The 25,344-nt window shown below is 46.7% G+C and overlaps 3 protein-coding genes and 1 long non-coding RNA gene across 10 annotated transcripts in view; 2 read left to right on the top strand and 2 right to left on the bottom strand.

The window, feature by feature from the left end:
* LOC119019785 overlaps window positions 1–4,526 on the bottom strand; it is a 5,169-nt gene extending 643 nt beyond the window's left edge. Inside the window, exons 1-3 of one of the 2 annotated variants that reach the window (XR_005075153.1) lie at window positions 4,405–4,526; window positions 145–220; window positions 1–15 (exon numbers count right to left, since the gene is read on the bottom strand). The exon at window positions 1–15 is cut by the window's left edge and continues 643 nt beyond it. This is a non-coding gene — a long non-coding RNA (uncharacterized LOC119019785). Of the gene's footprint in view, window positions 16–144; window positions 221–717; window positions 838–4,404 lie in introns of those variants that run through there. The other variant, XR_005075152.1, reaches the window with a different exon arrangement.
* The window catches only part of capn8 (calpain 8), a 9,350-nt gene extending 1,783 nt beyond the window's left edge, over window positions 1–7,567 (top strand). The window contains exons 2-21 of one of the 2 annotated variants that reach the window (XM_037098561.1): window positions 738–807; window positions 940–1,058; window positions 1,716–1,849; window positions 2,565–2,733; window positions 3,024–3,107; window positions 3,354–3,439; window positions 3,583–3,657; window positions 3,759–3,919; window positions 4,422–4,591; window positions 4,767–4,778; window positions 5,091–5,302; window positions 5,425–5,461; window positions 5,539–5,604; window positions 5,687–5,744; window positions 5,845–5,909; window positions 6,017–6,085; window positions 6,317–6,395; window positions 6,810–6,926; window positions 7,212–7,270; window positions 7,379–7,567. In XM_037098561.1, the coding sequence (XP_036954456.1) occupies window positions 738–807; window positions 940–1,058; window positions 1,716–1,849; window positions 2,565–2,733; window positions 3,024–3,107; window positions 3,354–3,439; window positions 3,583–3,657; window positions 3,759–3,919; window positions 4,422–4,591; window positions 4,767–4,778; window positions 5,091–5,302; window positions 5,425–5,461; window positions 5,539–5,604; window positions 5,687–5,744; window positions 5,845–5,909; window positions 6,017–6,085; window positions 6,317–6,395; window positions 6,810–6,926; window positions 7,212–7,270; window positions 7,379–7,402 (1,866 nt within the window). In that variant the 3' untranslated portion in view covers window positions 7,403–7,567. Of the gene's footprint in view, window positions 1–737; window positions 808–939; window positions 1,059–1,517; window positions 1,619–1,715; window positions 1,850–2,564; window positions 2,734–3,023; window positions 3,108–3,353; window positions 3,440–3,582; window positions 3,658–3,758; window positions 3,920–4,421; window positions 4,592–4,766; window positions 4,779–5,090; window positions 5,303–5,424; window positions 5,462–5,538; window positions 5,605–5,686; window positions 5,745–5,844; window positions 5,910–6,016; window positions 6,086–6,316; window positions 6,396–6,809; window positions 6,927–7,211; window positions 7,271–7,378 lie in introns of those variants that run through there. The other variant, XM_037098570.1, reaches the window with a different exon arrangement.
* A 1,943-nt stretch (window positions 7,568–9,510) lies between these two features.
* capn2l (calpain 2, (m/II) large subunit, like) lies at window positions 9,511–21,336 on the top strand. 5 transcript variants are annotated; one of them, XR_005075133.1, is made up of 22 exons: window positions 9,511–9,884; window positions 11,496–11,565; window positions 12,789–12,910; window positions 13,004–13,137; window positions 13,297–13,465; window positions 13,579–13,662; window positions 13,933–14,018; window positions 14,282–14,371; window positions 14,456–14,616; window positions 14,732–14,901; window positions 15,209–15,220; window positions 15,343–15,554; window positions 15,783–15,819; window positions 18,171–18,236; window positions 18,356–18,413; window positions 18,494–18,558; window positions 18,721–18,789; window positions 19,270–19,348; window positions 19,471–19,587; window positions 19,690–19,748; window positions 20,889–21,042; window positions 21,162–21,267. XR_005075133.1 is itself a non-coding variant. In XM_037098518.1 (21 exons), exons 1-21 carry the CDS (start codon window positions 9,648–9,650, stop codon window positions 21,300–21,302), a joined length of 2,223 nt encoding a protein of 740 aa, XP_036954413.1. In that variant the 5' UTR covers window positions 9,511–9,647; the 3' UTR covers window positions 21,303–21,336. The 5 variants fall into 5 exon arrangements, 4 of the variants coding, with proteins under 4 accessions (XP_036954413.1, XP_036954404.1, XP_036954433.1 ...); XM_037098518.1 differs by lacking the exon at window positions 20,889–21,042 and having other exon boundaries at window positions 14,297–14,371; window positions 21,162–21,336; XM_037098509.1 differs by lacking the exon at window positions 20,889–21,042 and having other exon boundaries at window positions 21,162–21,336.
* Window positions 21,264–25,344, bottom strand: part of aars2 (alanyl-tRNA synthetase 2, mitochondrial (putative)) — a 16,491-nt gene continuing 12,410 nt past the window's right edge. Inside the window, exons 14-22 of the mRNA XM_037098495.1 lie at window positions 23,753–23,893; window positions 23,502–23,639; window positions 23,308–23,411; window positions 22,875–22,983; window positions 22,625–22,750; window positions 22,414–22,524; window positions 22,027–22,110; window positions 21,780–21,893; window positions 21,264–21,697 (exon numbers count right to left, since the gene is read on the bottom strand). Of these exons, the coding sequence (XP_036954390.1) occupies window positions 21,530–21,697; window positions 21,780–21,893; window positions 22,027–22,110; window positions 22,414–22,524; window positions 22,625–22,750; window positions 22,875–22,983; window positions 23,308–23,411; window positions 23,502–23,639; window positions 23,753–23,893 (1,095 nt within the window). The 3' untranslated portion in view covers window positions 21,264–21,529. The remainder of the gene's footprint in view (window positions 21,698–21,779; window positions 21,894–22,026; window positions 22,111–22,413; window positions 22,525–22,624; window positions 22,751–22,874; window positions 22,984–23,307; window positions 23,412–23,501; window positions 23,640–23,752; window positions 23,894–25,344) is intronic.

Here is a 25,344-nt window from a genome sequence, read left to right as displayed (position 1 = left end):
CTTCACTTCCTGTTACTGGAAATAAAATGAAAATGTGATGAAGTCTGAATTTTGTTCTGGAGACAAATCAGAGAATTGCAATTGTCCACGCCCACTTCCGCCTAGAAAGTTTTTTCGCTAAATCGCAAAAAATGGAAAACCTACTTTTTCGAACTCCTCCTTGGGATTTTGTCCGATCTGCATGAAAACTTGGCTCGTACACTCTTCAGCTGGACCTGATCTAAAGTTATCAAAAGAATTTTGCTTGGTCAAAAAATGCGCAAATTATTAACGAACAAAGTCCTGTAGCTAGCTATAAAAATGTAAACTGTTTGATATCTTGATATCTAACTAAATGCTATTAACACCAAATTTTAGATCCTTGGTTGCCATGACACTGGGAAGGGATGAGCCGAATTTGGCGAATTGTGGCCACTAGGGGGCGCAAAAAAGATGGGAAGTTTATACCTCTTGAACGGCTTCACCGATTTTTACGAAATTTGGTCAGTATGATGTAGGGCCAATACTGACGCCGTATCTTGAAGGTGGTCATGACTGCTCAATGTGGGCGTGATTTAGCACAACAAATCCAGATCAGCACACATTCAGCCTTTTGCACTTCCCATGACAGCAATGACTGCGGTGCGCAGGGTCCAAGTCGCGTGGGGGGGGGCAGTTCTAGTTATCATTACTATGATGAAGATGACGGTGATGATGATGATGACCATCACTAATCACCTGCTGTCTCGTCCAATCAGGAGCTGTGTTCTGATCCTCGCTTCATTGTTGATGGAGCGAAGAGAACAGACATCTGTCAGGGAGAGCTGGGTGAGACACACACACACACACACACACACACACACACACACACACACAGAGCTGTGTGACGTCTGACAGGTGTGATCATGTGACCAGGTGTGTGTGTGTGTGTGTGTGTGTGTGTGTGTGTGTGTGTGTCAGGTGACTGCTGGCTGCTGGCTGCCATCGCCTCTCTGACTTTGGACCCGGCCATCCTGAACAGAGTGGTTCCTCCGGGTCAGAGCTTCAGCTCGCAGTATGCCGGCATCTTTCACTTCCAGGTAAGTGAAACTAACTAACTAACTAAGTAACTGTGTCTCTGGACTCTGTGCAAGATTCCTCACTTCACTGTAGATGGTAGCAGTGATGTTCTGTAGATAATAGCAGTGATGTTCTGTAGATAATAGCAGCGATGTTCTGTAGATAATAGCAGCGATGTTCTGTAGATGGTTCCAGCGATGTTCTGTAGATGGTTCCAGTGATGTTCTGTAGATGGTTCCAGTGATGTTCTGGGTGTGATGAACCAGACAGTCTGTGATGTTTCCAGCTGTACAACATGTCCAGAACTTGTCACAGGGACAAGTTCTTCTCTCCCTCAGAGGAACACAAATCCAGACACAGCTGCTGCTGATGACATCACTTCCTGTGGAGGCGGGTCGAATAGTTTCCATCATGTGTGGCTGCTGAGAACAATAGATGAGCAGCTGATGTTTCCTACACAGGCTGAAACAGCTCAGAGACACAGATCAGCTGATCCGCTCCATCACAGATGAAATTTCAGCTTTCTGCTCTGATGACTCATCAGCGGCTCTCGTCCATAAACACCTGCTCCCATCGCCAGGTTTTCAGATGTAGCTCCAACTAAACACACAGCCAGGACAGGAGTGGGTGGAGCTTCCACAGGAAGTGACATCATGTTTGTCTGTGTATACCTGCAGCTGTGGCAGTACGGGGAGTGGGTGGACGTGGTCGTGGACGACCGGCTGCCCACCAGAGACGGAAAGCTGCTGTTCGTCCACTCGGCGGAGGGCAGAGAGTTCTGGAGCGCCCTGCTGGAGAAAGCCTACGCCAAGTAAGAGCCACGCTCATGTTCCCCCAGGATGAACCGCAGGAACTATCCATGTAGCGCCACCATCAGGTCACATCAGCCTCTAGCTCATGTTAGCGTGTTAATATAATTAACATTGTACCTGCTGTACATCAGCATGTTAGCATTTAGCGCACAGTCCAGCCTTACAGAGCTGTTAGCATGGCTGATGATGACCATGAGATATGAGTGAAAGCTCCTGTGTCAGTGTTACAGGTACAAATAAAGTCTGAGGAGGTGAGTCAACGTCTGACAGGGCAGGGTGTGTGTGTGTGTGTGTGTGTGTGTGTGTGTGTGTGTACTCAGGGTGGACCTGCCTGTTAAACAAACAGAACTGCTGACTCAGCTCTTTGTCCAGCTGAACAGTAAACATCAGGCTGGGTCATTAAAGTCTCTTCAGCTCAGCTTTTATTTTGAAGGAATCATATTGTTGAAATGTCCCTTTTTACTTTAATTACATTTTAAAGTTTGAAGACTTTATTTTATTGTGACCAATGGACACTTTGGCTTGTCACCGTGGGTTGGTTCTGATGTCACAGCTCAGTGAAACGTACAGAACACATCGCTGGGAGGTGAGAGAGGACGGATCCGAAGACATTAAAGGTTATGTCTTAAAATGGATCCGTCCATCTCTGATCACAGCTGTTAGAAGAGTTCACATTATCTGTCAGTACCATTCTCTGTCCTCTGTCTCCTGCAGGGTGAACAGCTCGTACGAGGTTCTGATTGGAGGGTCCAGTATCGAGGGATTTGAGGATTTCACCGGAGGAATCTCAGAGAGCTACGACCTGAAGGAAGCTCCGCCCTTCCTGTTTAACATCATGAGGAAGGCGCTGAAGCTTGGCTCGCTGCTCGGCTGCTCCATCGACGTAAACTCTCAAACACTCACATGATTCATAATCCCTGCTTATGATTGGCTGAGGTGCTGCTGACATCATAGTGTCACTGAGAACACAAAATGAATTCATGAAGATCAACAAGTTCGTTACCTCAGTTTGTTTAATCAGCTGCAGCTTTACATCAGAAAGCTCACAATGCTAACACTGCTACAATGCTAACACTCCTACAATACTACAATGCTAACACTGCTACAATGCTAACACTGCTACAATGCTAACACTGTTAGCTTCTCCTGTTTCTCTGACACGATGTTCCTCAGATCTCCAGCTCATATGAGACGGAGGCTGTCACTAGTCAGAAGCTGGTTAAAGGCCACGCCTACTCCATCACAGCAGCACGGCAGGTGAGGCATTCTGGGAAATGACTGGACCCTCCGCTTTGTCTTTTATTGCATCAGGAGGAGGAACAGTTGAAGACTGGTTCCCTTCTGGTCCACACCAGCAGGTGGACTGGTTCCCTCCTGGTCCGCACCAGCAGGTGGACTGGTTCCCTCCTGGTCCGCACCAGCAGGTGGACTGGTTCCCTCCTGGTCCGCACCAGCAGGTGGACTGGTTCCTGTCCTGAATGTTAATTAAATTTGGTTCTGCAGGTTCATCACTTTGGTTCTCCTGTGGAGCTGCTGAGGATCAGGAACCCCTGGGGTCAGGTGGAATGGACCGGAGCCTGGAGCGACAAGTGAGTCTGGGTCCTCATACTGACCTGTGTGTGTGTGTGTGTGTGTGTGTGTGTGTGTGTGTGTGTGTGTGTGTGTGTGTGTGTGTGTGTGTGTCCTGGATGAGGCGTTCAGGGACCCTGTGATATTTGTGTTTCTGTGTCAGTTCGAGGGAGTGGGACGGGGTGGAGCCGGAGGAGAAGAAGAAGCTGGATCACGTTGCTGATGATGGAGAGTTCTGGTGCGTTTACTGACCTCCTCAGAGAGTCTGACAGCAGCCAGTTATCAGGGTTTTGTCACTGTTAACATGTTTCTGTTAGGGTCTTTGTCTTCTCTCTGCAGGATGTCCTACACCGACTTCCTGCGTCAGTTTTCCCGCCTTGACATTTGTAACCTGACACCCGACACGCTGAGCAGTGACAAGTTCAGTCGCTGGAACTACGGCGAGTTTGAAGGAGTGTGGAGGGTTGGCTCCACGGCCGGAGGCTGCAGGAACTACCCGGGTACAGAACCACCGTCAGTCCTGCTCCAGACACTTCGATTAGCTTCAGCGAAAGCGAAAGTTTCTCACTTTCAGTCTCGTTTGTATCACCTGTGTTTTACACTTTCGTCCTCTGGATATTTTGAGGTGTCAGCTGAGACCACCAGTTACCATGGTAACAGCTGTCATCTATGTGCCTCTGCAGTGAGAAAACTTCAGTAAAGCACTAGCGTTAGCATCAGCAGTGGCACAGCTAGAGCAGCTGCTGATCCGATTGGCTGAGGCTCTGCTGTGTTGATGCTGAGATGTTTCTTCATGTCTGACTGTCAACAGCAGCAGATCAATAAATTCTGACCATGTATTATTGGCTGCTATGGAAACAGCTTGACCAACCAGCAGCTACAGTGTGAAGATTTGAATGTTGCTTTAATGTTGCTACGCTAGCTAACGTTAACGTTGCTCTGAGAGTGCTGCTGACAGCGTCTCTGTAGATAAACACACTCTGACCTCGTGTCTCTCTGCAGCCACGTTCTGCTCCAACCCTCAGTTCTTCATCCGCCTCGAGAACGTTGACGACGAGCCGCACGACGGCGAAGACGGCTGCACCGTCCTGATTGGTCTGATGCAGAAAGATGCTCGAAGAGAAAGACGCTTTGGACGAGACCTGAACACCATCGGATTTGCCATCTACCAGGTACAAATACACACAAACACACACAAACAAGTACCTCTATGAAAAGTACTGCAGGATGTGTAATTTAAAATCTCACTGAGGTACAAGTACACACGTACACAAGTACTGAGAAGAAAAACTGTGTGTTTTTATGTTTGTGTGTGTGTGTGTGTGTGTGTGTGTGTTTCTCTCACAGGTTCCTGATGAGGTCGGTTCATCTTCAGCACTCACACAAACCTGAATATCAGAAGAAGTAAAAGTACCATCACAGTCGATGTAACTGAGTACATTTACACAAGTACTGTACTTCAGTACAGTTGACATGTTCTCTGATAGTTGCAGTTACTTAGATTTAGTATAAAGTGCAGCTCTGAAAACAACAGTGACAGGATGCATGATTTATACTTTCACTTCATACTTTAAGTACATTTAGTTCCGAGAACTTGATTACTTTCAGTTCAGTCCAGTTACAGTGTTCACACTGCCTGAGCCACACGCTCACTTCTTCTTCTGTGGTCAGTATAAAGGACGCAGTAAGGTCCACCTGGGCCCGGATGTCCTGCTGAGAAGGGCGGCGGTGGCTCGCAGTCAGAACTTTATCAACCTGAGGGAGGTGTGTGAGCGCTTCAAGCTGCCGCCAGGAGAGTACGCCATCATCCCGTCCACCTTCCAACCGCATCGCAAAGGAAGCTTCATCCTGAGGGTGTTCACCGAGAAGCAGGCGCACACCAGGTCAGAGACACACACACACACACACACACACTCACACACACACACTCTCTCTCACACACACACACACTCTCTCACACACACATACACACTCTGTAAGAAGTCCGGTTGGTTCTGTGTTTCAGTCCGATGGAGGAGGACCTGGACGCTGACATCCAGGAGGTTTGTGACTCTTTGTGATTCTTCATCGTTCAGACTCGACTTCAAACATCTCTCAGTATGTGTGAATCTCCTTCCAGCCGGACGTCAGGCACAATGACGTGGATCCTCACTTCAAGCGTCTCTTCGCTCAGGTGTCTGGAAACGTAAGGCCGGTTTTATTTCTTCTCTTGTTAAACCTCCTAATCAGCTGACGGGTCGTCACAGTCCGACCTCTCTGTCCAACAGGACTGTGAGATCTCTGCCTTTGAGCTCCAACACGTTCTGGACAAAGTCATCTCTCAGAGTAAGAACACACAACCCTGTGTGTGTGTTTGTGTGTGAGTGTGTGTGTGTGTGTGTGTGTGTGTCACACCTAAACTCACCTGTGTGTCGTGTGTTTGAAGGGTCTGATGTGAAAAGTGATGGTTTCAGTCTGCAGACCTGCCGCAGCATCATCAGCCTGCTGGATGTATCCTTCACACCAGAACACACTGATCAATACTCAATAACTGTGACCTCTGACCCATCACTCTGTGGATCAATAACTGTGACCTCTGACCTTTAACTGGTCTCCAGCTGGACGGCAGCAGTAAACTGGGTCTGCTGGAGTTTCACCATCTGTGGACAAAGATCCAGAAATACCTGGTGAGGAACTTCAGAGCACCTGGTCACAATAGTAACCACTCAGTGGAATGTAACTAAATACATTTACTCGAGTACTGAACTTGTACAAGGTTCTTGAGTTCTGTCCAGGTACCGCATATGTCCAGGTCTAATCACAGTCTCACACTGTCAGATGTGGGTCCAGAGTTTTGTGATGCTGAGTGAAAGTTCTTCTGTGTCTCCTTCTTCTTCTGTGGTTCTGTGGTTCTGTAGGAGGTCTTTAAGAGTCATGACTCAGATGGTTCTGGTTCGATGAGCAGTCACGAGATGAGAGCAGCGCTGGCTGAAGCAGGTCAGAATCACATTGCTGATCTAGCCCTCATTAGGAGGAGACATTGAGGGGAGTTCTGTGGGTTCTTTATAGATCCACCATGTTAGAAAGTAGATTTTTGAGTCTCACTGATTGTTGGTTGCTCGGCTTGGCCCGGGCCTCAGGATCTTAGGTTCTGAAGATGTTTCATGGTTCTGTAAAGATAATGCAGTGTGGATAAATCTCAAAGTTGAAGAGATAAAAACAAAAAAGATAGTTCTGGAGATCTCACAGATGGTTCTGAGTGTGAGAACATCTTAACTTCCACCTGCTGGATCCTCAGTGATACTGTGTGTAAGTGTGTGTGTTTGTTTGTTTGTGTGTGTGTGTGTGTGTGTGTGTGTGTGTGTGTGTGTGTGTGTGTGTGTGTGTGTGTGTGTGTGTGTGTGAGATCAGGGTTCCAGCTGAACAGCGCCGTGATCCAGGAGATCGTGGGTCGGTACGCTGACTCCAGTTTTGCCATCGACTTTGACTGTTTCGTCAGCTGTCTGATCCGTCTGGAGCTGCTCTTCAGTGAGTCTCAAACATTCAGAAATTAACATCAACATCTCAGAACAGAACACAGACCCGACACGGGTCCAGAGACGCTCCATCAGCACCACCCAGTATCCCAGACCTTCATGTGGACACTTTGACACCAGAAGAGCTCAGACGGCTGAGTGTGACCTGATGCACGACGTCTCTTCCTCATCCTCTTTCTTCTTTTCCTCCTCCTCCTCTTCATCTTCATCTCAGTGTTAGCAGCACAACGATGACACTGTTTTGTTTAAGTACAGTTTTCAATCTTTTCTCCAACAGAAATGTTCAGAACTCTGGACAAGAAGAACCAGGGGAAGATTCAACTGGACCTGCAGCAGGTAAACTGGTCTGACTGGTGCTGGGCCAGTAATCCCAGTATACAGACCAGCAGTGGACTCTTACTGGTCCCCTGACATCATCACTGAACTTTTCTTCTCTTCCTGCAGTGGCTTTGCCTCGCCATCAACTGACAACTGCCTGCTCCAAGTGCATGCTGGGAGTTTTCTGTTATTTGTTCCTGTTGATTTGAATGAAAATGTAGTTTAAATAAAATCACCATCAGTAACAGGAAATGTGTCTACACCCACCTTTAATAAACAGTAAGTGAGTCATCACTCACCTTTAATAAACAGTAAGTGAGTCATCACTCACCTTTAATAAACAGGAAGTGTGTCATCACTCACCTTTAATAAACAGGAAGTGAGTCATCATTCACCTTTAATAAACAGGAAGTGAGTCATCATTCACCTTGAATAAACAGGAAGGCTGTCATCACCTTTAATAAACAGGAAGTGAGTCATCACTCACCTTTAATAAACAGGAAGTGTGTCATCACTCACCTTTAATAAACAGGAAGTGAGTCATCACTCACCTTTAATAAACAGGAAGTGAGTCATCACTCACCTTTAATAAACAGGAAGTGAGTCATCATTCACCTTTAATAAACAGGAAGTGAGTCATCATTCACCTTGAATATAAAAAGGAAGTCTGTCATCACCTTTAATAAACAGGAAGTACATCATCACTCACCTTTAATAAACAAGAAATGTGTTGTCATCCACCTTTAATAAGCAGGACGTGTGTCATCATTCACCTTTAATAAACAAGAAGTGTGTTGTCACCCACCTTTAATAAACAGGAAGTGCATCATCACTCACCTTTAATAAACAGGAAGAGTGTCATCACTCACCTTTAATAAACAGGAAGAGTGTCATCACTCACCTTTAATAAACAGGACATATGTCATCACTCACCTTTAATAAGCAGGACGTGTGTCATCACTCACCTTTAACACTAACTTCATCTGGATGGTATCAGCAGCCAAATCTGCCTTCTACCTGTCAAGGATGAACTCCTCTGCCTCCAGCCCCTGGAAAGTATTCTCCTGGTTCTTTTCTCTCCTTCAAGTCACATGCAACAGCTCCTTGTGTTCCTGGAAACTGGTGTCCCTCAAGGCTCAGTATCAGGACCGGATCTTTTTTCACTATACACTAGATCACCAGGCTCTGCAGTCACATCACATGGATTCTCTGAACACTGTTCTGCTGACGACACCAGCTGTTCCTCTCTTTCCCCTCATCCTCCTCCAACAGCCACGTAGTGACGCTCACTTCTGAATGTCTGCATCATCTCTGCTTGGACAGCTGCTCATCACCTCAAACTCAGCCTGAGTAAACCTGAACTCCTCTTCATCCCGGGACAGACTGCCCTCACACGGATCCTTGATCAGTTCTCTGGGCCATCTGAAGCCACTTCCATTTATAAACTCCTCCTACACATTTTTATCTGTGTTCACATTAAATTCTGAGGGTTCTGTTGAGTAAAGCACACATTCTCTGCATAAAGACATTTTGAGCTTTCATATTGAACCAGTGGTTCTGTAGTGGTTCTGTACTGATCACAAACAGGACCGGAAACAACGCACATCCATGCTGTAATGTAAAGGCTCTGCTGGTCTGTCTTGTAGTTCCTGTTGGTATGTGGTCACTGATGTCATTGATCAGTTGTTGCCTTGTTGTCAGTGTGTCACAGGGAGCTGCGGTCGCTCTTCATTGTATTGATGAAGTCCTCAGGTGGTTTGTGGTGACTTAAATGAATCAGATGAATATTAAAATGCCCACAGATGCTGTACACCACTGATGATGTCACCATCAGGTGATGACATCACAGAGGACAGGAGTACTGTTACTGCAGGGAAGTATCTGATTACTTTCACCATCACACACATGCAGACAGACAGGCAGGTAGTGTACCAGGTCTAACGAATGAAACGTTCTGTGAGTTTAGTCTTGAGCCAACAGGAAACTCCCTTCCTGCTTCATGTTGACAGGTTTCGCACAACGAGACCGGAAGTCCGCTATACAGCCTTCACAATAAAAGCACGTGCGTGTTGCTGAGTGTCTCTGTTTCTGTTCGTTCAGCCTGACAGACGGAAGTGTGGGACAGAAGGTGATAGTGTTAAATATCTACGAACTGCTGTCGATCACAAACAGCTGTTTATTACGTTTATAGTTGCATGCTGACTACAAAACTTTTATTATGAAGGTACCTACCGGAAGTCGTACCTGTCTGACTGAGTCTTTAATCCCAGCAGGGCGCCGCGCCCTGCCTGGCATCACTCACCTGCAGCCTCAACACTCTCCAGCCTTCAAAACTTTCCAGACTTTCCAGGATTTCCCAGAACCTCCAGACCCTCCAGGCTCCAGAACAATCAGCATGTCGGGCATCGCGGCCGCCGTGCAGCACCGCCGGGAGAAGAACCAGGGCATCGGCACCAACAGTCAGGCGGTGAAGTACCTGAACCAGGACTACGAGGCTCTGCGACAGCGCTGCTTCGAGTCCGGCCGTCTGTTCCAGGACGAGTCGTTCCCGGCGCTGCCCTCCTCACTGGGCTTCAACGAACTGGGCCCGAACTCCTACAAGGTCCGGGGGGTGTCCTGGCAGAGACCGACGGTCAGTGAGATTAAAAACCTTCATTATCCTCATGGAGTTTGGTTCAGACTCACCAACACAAACCAGACTTCATTTTTAAAAAAGTACAATTTAAGTCTGAGCTCAACTTTTTATTAGTTCACTTCACTGACGTCATCAGTCTAGTCATCAGGATTGGATTATTGATGACTGTTTATTCGACTCGCTCAACTGATTAGCTGATGATGCAGAAGTAACACCACACCACACCTGATTTAAGAAAAAGTGATTTTTGCGCCGCAGTAAGGATCTAAACTTTCCTCTCATCAATAATCTGTCTTAACTAGTCACATGGAGAAATAAGTATGCCGAAGTGAAGACGATCTGACGGCGTCACTAAAGCTGTTATGATTTTTAACTCCTCCCTCTCAGGATACATAAGTAACTGAGTAAGGATTACAAATCTGACTTTGTATATGGAGTTTGGTTAAAGGTGTGTGTGGGTTCCTGTAGTATAAACAGCCGCACCTGCTCAGCCTGAAACAAGTTTATCAGATCAATCAGATGAGCTCAGATGAGCTCAGAAGAGCCCTCACAGGAACATGTTGCTGCAGGTCACAGATTACAGATGACAGATGACAGATTACAGATGACAGATTACAGATGACAGGACAGCTCTCTGATGTCCTCAGCACTGGGAGCTGTGGTTAAATGGGGTGGAGCCTGATGAGTGATGTTATCAGAGGGTATGGACTCGCAGCACAAGTGTAGTCATGACAGGTTTTTAATTTTAATCTGGAGATGAGTCACATCTCAGGTTCAGAGTGAGCGTCTATTTTACCAGAACCAGAACCAAACGGACCAAACAGGAACTGTTCGTAATATATTCAAAACATATTCAGATTCATGAAACCTGCTGGACGCCCAGGTGTGCTCATGTGACTCAGCCTCACACACAAACACACACACACACACACACACACACACACACACACACAAACACACAAAAACACACACACACACACACACACACACACACACACACGAACCGGTTCTTCTGGCTCCAGCTGTTGACAGGCTGACTTTGTGTGATGACATCATCATGTTGTCATATTAAACCTTCACTCAGCTGGCCAATCACAGCTTGAGAACACCCCTTCACCTGATAAAGGGCTAGTCCACAGTTTGTGTAAACAAAACACTAAACACAACAGGAAGTGAGGGGCAGCCATCTTGGAATCATGTGGTCCTTCCTGTTCTCTCTGTTCAGCATCTTCTGTCACTTTAAAGGGGATTCTGCTGTTTTTAACCCAGGCTCATGTTCACATGTTCTGCTGTGTTAATGATTCTAACTCACCAAAGGTTTCAGAACCGGTCCAGTCGATGTCCTCAGCTGCAGTTTGACCCTCTGTGACGTCACATTCAGGTCCACTAACAGTGTTTTAGTCTCTGACAAGCTGAGGTTGTTCTCCTAACAGTCTGACAGCATCACAGGAACCGGTCCTCCAGAGCGCTTTGGTCCAACAACCACGTCCTACAGCTCTCTGGAGGACCAGTTCCCGTGAGTCGGTTCTGGTTGTCCTGCCTGGGTCCAAACTCGCTTCATTCACACTGACGATAACCTGCAGCATGTGTTTCCTGTTTTCTGTGCAGGAGATGACCTCTGACCCTGAGTTCATCATCTCTGGAGCGTCCAGAACCGACATCTGTCAGGGGGCTCTGGGTGAGAACAACACCGACACCATGTATCTGTTTTCACAGGACAGGCCGCTGAGGCCATGTTGGGCCAGAACCACACAGCTGAGTCAAAACTTTCACTCTCAGTTTGTCCACAAAGTCTGCAGATTGTCACTGTTGGATCTTCAACACCGTACAGAACCGACTACACATTGGCCACGTCACTTTAAGACACCAACACTCGCCAATGGAGGCGGAGTCAAACTGCTAAACAGTGCTGGGCTACTTGGAGCTCGCTTCAGGGCTGGGTGTGGCCCACGAACCACCAGCTGAACTGTTGGATTGACCCGTTTGATCACACACACCACTAACATGAGGCGTGTTGAACAGAATCAGTCTGTCGTTGTGGATCAACATGTTTCTGTTCAGTAAACTGAACTGAAACTCATCTGAACTGTTGGGCTGTAGCAGCGGTGCTGACAGTGAATGCAGCATGGCTGAAGTATAGTAGCAGGAAGTCTTGAAACTCTGCGTGTCCTCCAGCCCCAGATCAGTGTTATTGTGTGTGCAGCCTGTCGGACTGGAAGAACCAGTTCCTGTAACTGAAAACAGTCGCACAGAGCTCTGCCTCAAAGAACCTCATGAGCACGAGCACGAGTTCAGACAGGTCCAGTTATTTCACACAGGAAGGGAGGAGACACTGAGACCAGTCAGAGCTGTGTGACTCCAGAACCTGAACAGGATCATTAACTGTGAATACAAACATATATGATGGTGTAGTGTTGTGTTGTGTAGTGTTGTGTGTATCTGCAGGCTCCACACCCACAACATCCTCCAGCATTAAGGCGGAGCAGCCTGACAGATGATGCATTCAGTGCTGCATGTTAAAATCAGTACTCTGAGCTTGAGATTCATCTGAACTGTTGGACAGTGTGAATGTGGATCAGGGTTACCGGTCCTCATCGGACCACAACCGGACCACAGCTGGAGAGGATGACAAGGAGGGATGATGTCACTGTTTACATTTGTTTATTAAACATGAAGATGATGATGATGAGGAAGAGCTCAGTAGGTCATGTGACTCCATCCTGTCTGTGCTGACTTCACAAAGTGAACATAGCAGCGAGGCTTCAAATGTTCCTGATTCACTCTTGATGCTAAGCTAAGCTAACCGTTTCCCTCTTCTTCCAATGTTGATGCTAAGCTAGCTGTTTCCCTCTCCTTCCAATGTTGATGCTAAGCTAACTGTTTCCCTCTCTGTCCATGCAGGTGACTGCTGGCTGCTTGCTGCCATCGCCTCTCTGACTCTGAATGAGGAGGTTCTGGCTCGAGTTGTCCCACATGGACAGAGCTTCAGGGACGGAGAGTACGCTGGCATCTTCCACTTCCAGGTACCAAGTAGAGATCTGTCTGTCTGTCTGTCTGTCTGTCTCGCTCTCTCTCTGTCTAACGGTCTCTCTGTCTGTCTGTCTGTCTGTCTGTAGTTCTGGCAGTTCGGTGAGTGGGTGGACGTGGTGATTGATGACCGTCTGCCGGCCAAAGATGGAGAGCTGCTGTTCGTCCACTCGGCTGAGGGGAGGGAGTTCTGGAGCGCTCTGCTGGAGAAAGCCTACGCCAAGTAAGAGGCTGACACTCCAGGTGTTATTGGACCAAGAGGCTCACACAGTGAACCGGGTCATGTCTCAGTCTGTTGATGTTTACGACTTGTGATGCTGATGGTGGCGAAGTGGTTGTAGTCATCAGGTCCTCAGGTGACATCATTGTGATGTCATCGCAGGTTGAACGGATGCTACGAGGCTCTGTCCGGAGGATCCACCACCGAGGGCTTCGAGGATTTCACCGGAGGAATCGCTGAGGTCCACGAGCTGAGTCGACCCAGTCCTCAGCTGTTCCACATCATCCAGAAGGCTCAGAGCCGCGGCTCACTGATGGGCTGCTCCATAGATGTGAGCTGAGCGCCTAGAGGAACCACACACACACTTCCTGTGTGGGCTCATGTGCATATAAGAGAATCAGATGATTCTGGTTCTGAACGTGTTATTTTGTGGTTCTGTCGCAGATCACCAGCTCAGCCGACTCGGAGGCAGTCACCCGACAGAAGCTGGTGAAAGGCCACGCCTACTCTGTGACAGGTACAGCCCAGGTGAGAGGACACGCCCCCTGTAGTCCGTGCACATATCACCAGAGTGTTAGCAGTGGGAGTGGCTCACTGCAGCATGTTTATGAAGCACCAATTCACTTGTATCAGTTCACGGGGCGGAGCTGCCACATCCAAGATGGCAGCAACTTCAAGGCGTCTGTGTATATGTGTCTATGGAAGCACCTATCACTGCTGACCTGAGGGGCGGGGCTTCAGCTGTCTGATGACAACAGGTGTCGATCATTGTTCTGCTCTGCGTGTGATTGGCTGCAGGTGGAATACCGTGGCAACATAGAGAAGCTGATCCGGATCAGGAACCCCTGGGGTCAGGTGGAGTGGACCGGAGCCTGGAGTGATGAGTAGGTGACCCCACAGGTGTTGTAGCTGCTCCACCTGTCAGCTCCTCCTCTCTTAGTCTAGGTGTTCAGACTGTGAGGCTCCTCCCTCCTGTGGAGGAGGAGGAGGAGGAAGAGGAGCAGCAGAGACACAAACCACAGATCCAGAGGGTGGTGAAGCAGATGGGTGTAGCAGAGATACTCCTCCTCATCTTCCTGCTGTCTCTCTTCCTCCTCCTCCTCCTCCTCCTGCTCCTCCTGCTCCTCCTGCTCCTCCTGACTGACAGATGTTTCCTCCATAGTTCGCAGCAGTGGCGTAACATCAGCGATGAGGACAGAGAGCGCCTGAGTCATCGCTCGGAGGACGGAGAATTCTGGTAAGACTTCACCTCCTTTAACTCCACCTGACCTCCACCCTCAGGTGTTCTGTGTGAAGTGTAACACTCGGCTTTGTCTTCTAGGATGTCTTTCTCTGACTTCCTGCGACATTACTCCCGATTGGAGATCTGTAACCTGACGCCGGACGCCCTGAGCGATGACTCCGTCACCAAGTGGGCTCTGTCCAAGTTCGATGGCAGCTGGAGGAGAGGATCCACCGCCGGAGGCTGCAGGAACTATCCCAGTGAGTAATCCTGTCAGACCCGTATCAGGCCCGACAGCTGGTACTGCCAGAACAGGTTTCTACAGGCTGTCGGCTGGAGGAGTCTCTCTTCTGATCTTTTGTTTTCAAACCACAGACACGTTCTGGACCAACCCTCAGTTTGTGATCCGGCTGGATGAGGAGGATGATGACCCGGATGACGGAGAGGCCGGCTGCAGCTTTGTGGTCGGCCTGATCCAGAAGAACCGCAGACGCATGAGGAAGATGGGAGAGGACATGCACACGGTGGGATTCGCCATCTACGAGGTGAGTCGTCGGATGTTTGTTCACTCTGCTGTGGACATCGATCCAAAGAGCTGGTGTCGTCTGTGTTCAAGACAGTTGGGCCAGTTCTCAGATGTTCTTCACATCAGAGACTCTAAAACTGATCTCAAACCTCAAGTCCAGTCTGTGACGAGTCTGAGATGAGTTCAGCTCAGCTGGTCTGAGATCAGTGTGGAGGTTTCTTATCCTCACTGAGCAAGAACCGTCCAGTTCATCGCCTTTGTCCGACGTCCTCACACACAGACCTGTTCTTCTGGACCTGTCTCAATCTTCTTCTCTTGTGTTTCAGGTTCCTGATGAGGTACAAGGACGACCCGCTGACCCGCTCATATCCTGCTGCTCAGTTTGTTTCTCAACATTTCATTTGTTCTGCTGCGACACATTCAGCCTGACATCCTGTCTGTCTCTCCGTCTGTCTGTCAGTACCGTGGTCAGAGGAACGTCCACCTGAACAGAAACTTCTTCCTACGTCACGCCTCGGCCGCTCGCTCTGAAACCTTCATCAACCTGCGAGAAGTGTGCAGCCGCTTCTGTCTTCCTCCTGGAGAGTATCTGATCCTGCCATCCACCTTTGAGCCCAACAAGGATGGAGACTTCTGCGTCCGAGTGTTCAGCGAGAAACAAGCCAACTTTCAGTGAGTTTCATTCACTGTGATGTGTCCAACAGGAGACGTGAAGAAACTGAAGTAACGTCAGATTGTAGAGACCAGGTTTGATGACAGCAGCCTCTAGTGGAAGTTAGAGGAACTGCAGCATCTGTTGTTACTCCTCTAATGACCTGTCACACAATGTTTGAGTCCAGAACCAGCAGCATCATCAGCTGTTGTGATGTCACATGATGAACATTGTGTTTGTTCCTGCAGAGAGCTGGACGACCCTGTGGAGAGCCGAGTGGAGAAGGTGAGAGGACGTCTGTGTCTCCTCATCATTAACCCTGCTGACCAATAACAACCCGTCCTGACAGAGCTGACCTCTGATTGGAGGGAGAACTGGAGAGTCCAAAATGGAGGGAGCTAACGTAGCTTATGAACACATTACAATGTGTTTTTATTTTATGTATGCGATGAAAATAAAAACAATGTAAGATAAGGTTAGGTAACAGGAAAAGTAATTTAAAAATAAGAAATTATTAATGACACAATAACAATATTCCCCCCAAAATACAATCCAACAGGCCAAAGTGCTGAACATTCAGAAATTATAGAACAAAACAGTAAAACATTAAGAAGGCGCCTGCAGGACGAGGCAGCTCATCGTGCTACAGCAGCTTCTCATCTCCTTCAGGACGGCAGCAGAGTGAACAGCTGTTAATATCCTGTGAGCATCACACATGCTCGGCCCAGCAGCATTAATGAGACCAGCTTCATCGTGCTGGTCCACCAGCTAAACCAGCACCAAACCAGCACTAACCAGCATAGACCAGAATCATACTGGTCTATGCTGGTTTTTCCAGCAGGGTTCTCCTCCTCCTCTTCCTCCTCCTCTTCCTGGGCTCATATATTATCATCATTACAGTCAATGTGAATAACAAACATGGCCGTTATTAGCATTAAGCCACTTTAAGTGCAGTTTTTCTTTGTCATTCTTGTTCCATGAGCTCGCTAACAGCTTTAGCATTATGTCCACTTCCAGGCTGCGTCCAAAATTCCATACCAACATGCTACCGAGTATGTTAAAACAGTATGTGATCATAGATATTATACATTCTTTAGTATGTCTGAAACCTTCGCATGAACCCAATAGTACATGAGGTGCATACTATTTCCGGTTGCACTGGACACTACGCCGGCATGAATATCCCACAATGCAATGCAGCGGTGACGACAACAACAACACAACAGACAATGGCAGACAGCTTTGGCAAGCTGTTTTAACATTTAATAGCTAGACTGGATATGTATTGCAGATATTCAGATTGTAATTGTGGATATCTGAAATTGAAAGCCCAATACACATGAATGGCAAAAGTGACATCATTTGTCCTAGGAAGAATGTCATTGTGGATATCTGACATGTTCTTTTTGACTAGGAAGAATTTAATCCAAGATGTCGGCAATACATATCCAGTCTAACTATTAAATGTTAAAACGGCCACTTATACTTTTTAAGGATTTTTAGATATCTTAAATTTAGTTTTGACTAGTACAATCAAAGTTGTAGATGTCTTGAACTAACATTTCTACTAGTAAGAGTGTTCTTGCGGATATCTTTAATTACCATTCTGACTAGTGAGAATACAATTTTGATCAGGAGAAATGCTGTTATGGCTCTAAAATGTAATTACAGAGCGGAGTGTGGTTTGATTAAATGTTAAAATGGCTTGCCATAGACAGTGACCAATGCAGCTCTTGCTGCTAACAGTTAAGTTTAAAATCCATTGGAGTAACGTTAACATTAGTTGCTTACCTTTTCCAGAAATGTGATGGTTATTTGGCGATGAAGATGCCTGCTAGTTACAGAACGAGTTCGCCTGTGGTTCACATTTATTATTGTGTGGCTTCTTACTGGCTGCCTATCAAGGATGTATTATTAGATTATTATTAGATGTATTAAAAGAGTATTATTGCAGATTGCCGGTAGAGGTGAGTTTGGCACGGGTTACCACGGTTACGCTTCTCCAATCCAACTGGTAAGAGGCTCTCAGGAAGTGCGTCTGAAAAGATGCAAACTACTGTAATTCACTCAAGTATGTTGAACGATAGTACACATCTTGAATATGTAGTGTGTAGTATGGAATTTCAGATGCAACCCCACTGTGGAAGACTCTGCATTCAAAGAGTGCACCAGTGTGCTAATTATCCTCAAGCCAACAGCTCTGACAGATGAATTCTCCTTCTTCACTAGCTTTTATCAAACAAATTGTAAAACGTGAGGGGGAATAAACAAAAATAAAATAAAAGCTGCGTAGGTTAGCATGTCCAAGCCAACTAGCATGTTAGCTGTCAGAGGCCCAGCTAACCTTGTGAGTCCTCATTATGTTACCAAGACACAGAGCCAAATATTTAATGGAGGTTAGTTTCAGTGTGACGTCACTGCAATGAGCAGGACGTTCGTCTTTATTGTGATGGATTTAACATTAAACACTGAATCTGAATTATTTTGTTCAACAAAAATAGAAAATCAGAAACTAGACTAAACTGAATGAAGTTCGGCTGAGACGGGATCATCATTACTGTGACATCACTATGATGACATGACATCATCACACGTGTCTGTCAGTTAACATGTGGAGGGTTGACTTCCTGTTTCAGATTGAGATCGATGAGGATGACGTGGACGATCGATTCAGAAGTCTGTTTGGTCAGCTGGCAGGAGGGGTGAGCTGCATCGTAACAGTAACAATAATAAATAACAATAATAATAACAATAATAATAATAATAATAATGATAATAATAAAGGTGTGTATTGGGTTGTAATCTGTGTTTGTGTCTGCAGGACTGTGAGATTTCGGCCTTCGAGCTGCAGAAGATTCTCAACAAAGTGGTGACCAAACGTAAGAGTCACGTGACCTTCAGACACTCAGCTGAGCTTCAGCTCACCTGTAAACTGTGTAGTGACTGTTTGTCTCCACAGGATCTGACATCCAGACCAGCGGCTTCAGCCTGGAGACGTGTCGCAACATGGTCAACCTGCTGGATGTATCCTTCCACCACAGAGCGGATCTGTCAGCCGATTAATCAATAGCGAAGTTTGAAGGACTGCAGCTGGTTTAAACTCTGACCTGTCTGTTAGAAGTGATAAAATGATGCAAGTGTGAAAGTCCAATCCATCAGTGAACAGCTCCTGAACTTCCGCTGCAGAAAGACGGCTCTGGTAAACTGGGTCTGGTGGAGTTCAAAGTGCTGTGGACCAAAATCGAGAAGTTCCTGGTGAGTCTCACAACCAGACGTCTGTTCAAAGCCTCTGATCAATGATTAGCTGCTCCAACAGCCCGGTGTCATGAACAACGATCAATGTTTAAGTTACAGATAACGCCCGATGACGGGTCCATTATCAGGCAGGAATGAGCCACATGAAGTCAGAACCATCTGACACATGATTAACGCCTGATCATAGACAACTGGAGTTCATTCCAGCTGCCAGTGAAACAAAAAGGACAAGCAGTAACTTTTGAGTCTGACTAACAGATGAAACATCATTAAGATCCATCAGGTTCTCATGTAATGGAAACGTTGTTAACCGCTCCAGTAAATAGGACGGACCTCAGATACGACTTAGCAATGAGTGATAAGCTTCTTCACTCACCTGTTAGCTAGAGAGCTAATATTATGCTATGTTGTTGTTATCATGTGACCTGTTGCCGATGTTGTTGTCTTGCTGTTGTAATGTTGTCGTCTGTGCTGTGACAGAACATCTACCGGGAGAAGGACGTGGATAACTCGGGGACGATGAGCTCCACAGAGATGAGGACAGCTGTCGAGGAAGCCGGTAAAACACAAACACACCTTCAACAATAAAAGCACTGTGACAAAATATGAATGAGGATGAGACCACTGACCTGTGTGACCTCTGACCTCTGCTGCTGGCATCTGTGTGTGTGTGTGTTTCAGGGTTCAGTCTGAACAATGCTCTCCATCAGGTCCTCGTGGCTCGTTACAGCGAATCAGATCTCACCATCGACTTTGACAACTTTGTGGGCTGCTTGGTTCGTCTGGAGACCATGTTCAGTGAGTCCACACAGTCCTCATGCACCACACGGTCCCACGGGGGGGAGATACTTATAATCACTGATGATGATGATGATGATGATGATTGTTTCCTCTCCACAGACACCTTCAACACTCTGGACAAAGACAACTCAGGAAACATCGAGCTCAACATTCTGGAGGTATGAAGCTTCATACTGTCACTGAATACAGACATGATGATGATGATGATGACGAGCTGAAGACAGTGAGGAAACAACAGTGTTGATGTCCGAGTCTCTGTTCTGTTACAGAGACGTCTGCTTAAGTTAGCATGCTAACAGCTAGCATGCTAACAGCTCTCTGTCTCAGAGGTGACAGTCTGACAGCCTGGCGCTTCAGTTCACTACTGAGTCTAATAAGTCAACAACATAAACTCACAAATGTGAAGAAAGGAAATATTGACAAACATACAACCGTCCACTGTCTGAACTCAAGTTTGTCTCTCTGACTGAACTCGGACCAGTTTAATCTGCTCATTAACTAATCGTCAAACACAAGGTCAAATGTATTTCTATAGCACATTTAAAAACAACCAAAGTGATTCACAGGTTCAGGAATTCACAATACAGATGAACAGATCAAACAAGCAGGGGACACCACAGCATGTGGAGGCAGGATGCCCACTGGAATTAAAAGCCAGTGACAAGAGGGAGGTTTTTATCCACGCCGTGAACGATCGGCGGTCCGAGCAGTTTTTATTTGCAGAGGCAAAGTGTTCTACACTTCAGGAGCAGCCACTGAAAACACTCGGTCGCCTCGGGCTTCAGTTTGGCTGTTCTGACGTCGAGAACCATCTGAGAGGACGAGCTCCGAGCTTTAGGTGGAGAGATAAGGTCGATGAGATCACATATGAAGTGCCAAGACTTTTAAAACCTTAGGGCAGTTAGCAGAGAGCATGGTGAGCAGCAGTTAGCTGTGAGCAGCAGTTAGCAGAGAGTACAGTGAGCAGCAGTTAGCTGTGAGCAGCAGTTAGCAGAGAGTACAGTGAGCAGCAGATAGCAGTGAGCAGCAGTTAGCACAGAGTACAGTGAGCAACAGTTGGCAGTAAACAGTGAGCAGAGAGTACAGTAAGCAGCAGTTAGTAGTGAGCAGAGAGTACAGTGAGCAGCAGTTAGCTGTGAGCAGCAGTTAGCAGTGAGCAGAGAGAACAGTGAGCAGCAGTTAGCTGTAAGCAGAAGTTAGCAGTGAGCAGCAGTTAGCGGGTTATTAAGACCAACCACCTCAGAACAAACCTGCACTTTGTGTCAGACTGATTTCACATCAATGTGTTTCTCCTGCAGTGGCTGAATGTGTCTCTGCTGTGAAGAACCAGGACCAGCGGATCCTGATCCTGATCCTGATCCAGGTCCTGATCCTGGTCCTGATCCAGATCCAGATCCAGATCCAGGTCCTGATCCTGGTCCAGATCACAGCAGAAAAAATGTCCTCCTTTTGGTGAATGGAGTTTGGTTGTTGTTGTAATCATATGTATGGAACAGAGAGGAAGCTGAACTGATCGATCACTTTGTTGATCAGATACAATCAGTTATTAAATTTTTTTTTATTGATCATAGATCCATAGAGGGGCAGTGACATCAGCCAGGAGCTCATGTTCCGATTGGTCCAGCAGGCTTTCCTGTGTTTTAATGTGTTCATCAATAAAGACGATAATCAGATTCAGTGTGGCTGTTTTTAAATATCAAGCTAACCAGTAGCAATGCTAACAGAAGACAGCTGCTTATTGAAGTTTTTCTGATTGGCTGACAGCAGTAAGAAGTCCCGCCCACCATCACACTACACCCCCAGAATTCCCTCAGCGTTGACATCTTTGATCCGAATGTGTCCTTTAAGTCCCACCCACAATTCCTGTCCAAACAGAAGGCAGTCCTGAGGGCACCTGACCCTCTGATGTCAGAATGATGTCATCTCTTGCTTGATGACATCATTTCTGTGTTTTCTGACGCACAAACTCCTCCGCCCACCTCAAAGCGTCAGTGATGTCACTGCTGCTTCCTGTTCCCTTGGCAACCAGAAGAGAGCCGCCGGCGCTTCCGCCAAGGTGACGACACACTGCCACTGCCCAATCAGAGGCTGAGACGGATGTCGAGTCCTGAGAGAGAGAGTGCAGCCAATCAGAGGCGTCAAAAGCAGCACCGCCCACCCCTGATGTTACTGACAAGTGTCACAGTTACCTTTGGGACCTGGCAGGCACACAGAACCTTCCCAGAATGCCCCTGGTGAGCGAGTAGCATTACATAACTGCGAGGAGCTCCAGCGCTCAGCTGATTCACTGTCTTCATCAGAACCTGACAGGAATCAGCACAACAGCTGTGATGTCACAGTGATGTCACCAGACTATGTACATGTTTCTACACAGGACTGTATGTAAATGATACAGATGCATGATGGGAAGTGTTGGCTCCAGCAGTGAGTTCATACCGACAGAGAGTCCGTCTCCACAGCGTCCACCTGCACGTCCTTCCTGCCGTTCTTTTCCAGCAGAGCCTGAGCTCTCGCTGCAGCCTGTGCAAAGCATCATGGGAAAACACAGTCAGAAAACATCCAGCTGAGGTACAAATGTGTACAAACAGTCGTGTTGTGAAACATTGCTGGACTGATGTGATCATATAACTCATTTATCATTATTGTTTTTAATAAGTGTTAATAAAACAATGTGCTTCTTGCTGTAGTCCAGTGGTCTCAAACTGATCCAGTAAAGGTGTGTTCTTGCTTGGTTGGAATGAAAACCTGCAGCCACAGCGGCCCTTTACTCAGTTTGAGACTACTGCTGTAGAGTTTCAGGTGTATATGTGTGGTTTTGTTCACCTCTCTGGTCTCCAGCTTCCTGACCATGGTGTTGCTGCTCCTCTGCAGAGCTCGGAGGTGAATCTGCAGCTCTCTGCGCTGCCACTGAGGGATGGGTGTGTTATCTACAGCCTGACAGACACAGCGCAGGGTAAATCATCTACAGCCTGACAGTCAAAGCGCAGGGTCACGTCATGTGTATCATGTAGTGCATCATGGGTATTGTACATACATCAGTGAGGACTCCGACCTCCTTGGCGAGACGCTGGGCAGAGTCAAGGCTGAGGGGGGTGGAGCCTGAGAGTCTGGCTGACAGAGAGTCCACATCCTGAGACAACAGCTGACCCGCCTCCCGAGCCTGAAGGAACCATACTGTCATATAGCCATTGCCATATTGTTTATAATGTCGATAATGTTAATAATATATGTTGATGTTGATATGATGTAAATAATGTGGTGACATCATCATGCGTGGTGCTGACCCGTGTTGCTTCCCGTCCCGTCACCGCAACCACGCGACTGATTCCTTTTACCAGCTGTCTCTCAGAAACAATCACCAGATCCTCAATGGCTCCAGTCTGCAGCAGGTGACTGCACACACACGCACACACACACACACACACACACACACAAATGTTGTCTTCTTTCATAAATTGAATGTAAATGGTGAAATCAGTAGAAACGGTGTTGAAATCAGACGATTTCTCCAGCGAGGTGATGCTGTGGTGATAACTTCAATGGTACTACTGATACTATCAGTACTGCCAGTATCAGTACTGACAGTATCTGACAATACTGTCAGTACTGCATCTGAAAACTTCAGTCAGTGCACAGCTCCCTGTGGTCAGACCTGTCAATACTAACAACATCCAGGATTCAATGTGTTGCAGGTGAACAGGTGAGTGTCAGTCTCACGTTCCACAGCAGAGCTCCACAGATGTCCGTCCGTCTGTCTGATCATCCAACAGGTCAGAGACTGACAACCCCACCGACACCACCCGAACAGGGTCCGGATACACCTGCAGACAGACAGGAGGACAGACAGTCAGTACACCTGCAGATAGACAGGATGACAGACAGTCTGTACACCTGCAGACAGACTGTCTTACCTCGTCCACCTTCCTCAGGCCATTGATGCACCCGGCCGTTTGCAGAGGGAGCTCCTGGCTGTGGACGTTGTGATTGGCTGAGATGATGTCATTGACACACCTCTCTACCTGCTGCAGCTGAGAGACATCCAGGGAACCCTGAGGACGACCAATCAACAGTCACTTCTGGTGATTAGTTAGTGTTACATGGAGGTTAGATGGGGGTTAGTTGGTGATTAGTTGGCTAGTTGAGTGTTTGCTAATTATTTGACCTTGACACTGAAGTCGAAGCGGAGGCGATCAGCTGCCACATGAGATCCTCTCTGCTTGACTGAAGGACCCAGAACTTCCCTCAGAGCGAAGTTGAGGATGTGAGTCGCTGTGTGTTTCACCATACAAGACAACCTGTGGACCTGAGAGACAGCAGCAGAAAAAAATCAGCACAGGATCAACTCTATCCTCTTTGTCCTGAGGGGTCAGAAGTCTGTTCTCTCGTTACTAACTACGGTCAGTTCATTATTATAAAGTCATTTTACACAAGTTTACACTGAGCTGCACTGAGGATCTGACTGTCTATGTTGACAATGTAATAGAGGTGTCCCACAGGGATCTGGACTTAAACCACTTATCTTTATATCAACCCTCTGAGGTCCAGGGTGCAATTGGCCGTTTTAGATTACTTTTTTGTAATCAGTCATTTCTATTGTTTTAAAACAAGAGACAAGACAACACACCAGATAGTCATCATCACAAGGCTACAAGAAAACAGACCAGACACCAACAATTGAAAAAGGATACAGAATTGTTCAGTTAAACAAGAGAATGAATCTAACTCTGCAGACACAGACTGGATAAAAGTTAGCAATGCAAAATAACAGCAGTTAAAAACACAAAAATTACAAAAAACATACATTCATATGCATTCACACATATGTAATTATACTTTGGCAGATGTGTAGGTAGTTAAACTGCATATATCACGGTTCAAAATGATGTCCTGAGGATTTGAGCCAGTCTGTCGTTACATGTTACAGGGAGCATCGGCACTGACCAGAACTACAGAAGGTCCTGTATTTCTGCCAACGTTACCAAGATCCTGCCTATGGAATTAATACATTTAGATTGCAGGTGATCATTAATCAAAGATGGCGACTCCCAAACTGTGACCAGACCCAGATGCTACAGACATGTAACACGTGTCCCACACAAATCACACATAGTTGTTGTCTCATTCTTTAATTAAGTTGTTTCCTGCAGTAATCCTATATCACAGTATCACTATAACACTTACACTTAAGATAGGATACAATTTTTCTCCTTTTAATAGGAGAATTCAGTCCCTTCACATTAAGGCTCAGATAACACAGACCTTATTATGTGAATGCATATTTTGCATATGGCATGATCATATCTTCCTTCATCTCAACATCTGATAAAAGCGAACACAAGTTACACACAACATAGAAAAATAAAACACACCAACATAACATTTAGAACATCCATATAACACAGGAACTGTGAGCTCTAACACGCACATCAGCACTGCATTGAGCCTTACACTAAACATACTGTGGTCCACGACTCACAGGGGATCATAGATCATAGATCAGACCATGGCAAACTCTCAGTAACATCAGGCCGAGGTACACGCTGGGACACCTGCTCTCATTCATGAATAAAAGTACTAACATAAACATTAACACACGTCTCAAGTCAGCAGGTGGAAGTTAACATATTGAACTGAGTCTACTGGAGTCTAATAATAACTGTCAACACCAAACCAACATCATGGTGAACTGAAGCATTACAGATGGCGGATTCAAAGAACCAAAACCTTTCAACCAAAAGGCTTCCAGGTTTGTAA

This window comes from Acanthopagrus latus, chromosome 1 (assembly GCF_904848185.1).
Source record: "Acanthopagrus latus isolate v.2019 chromosome 1, fAcaLat1.1, whole genome shotgun sequence".
Classification (NCBI taxonomy): Eukaryota; Metazoa; Chordata; class Actinopteri; order Spariformes; family Sparidae; genus Acanthopagrus; species Acanthopagrus latus.
Note: the sequence above shows the minus strand (reverse complement) of the source record. Positions and strands in the feature narration are given on the sequence as shown.

Bases quoted from the DNA above. Each gene is read 5' to 3' on its own strand.
- capn2l (XM_037098509.1), top strand. From the start codon at position 9,648: ATGTCGGGCATCGCGGCCGCCGTGCAGCACCGCCGGGAGAAGAACCAG. The intron at 13,663-13,932 runs GTGAGAGGACAC...GATTGGCTGCAG, and splicing joins CTGTGACAGGTACAGCCCAG to GTGGAATACCGTGGCAACAT. The intron at 18,237-18,355 runs GTGAGCTGCATC...TTGTGTCTGCAG, and splicing joins TTGGTCAGCTGGCAGGAGGG to GACTGTGAGATTTCGGCCTT.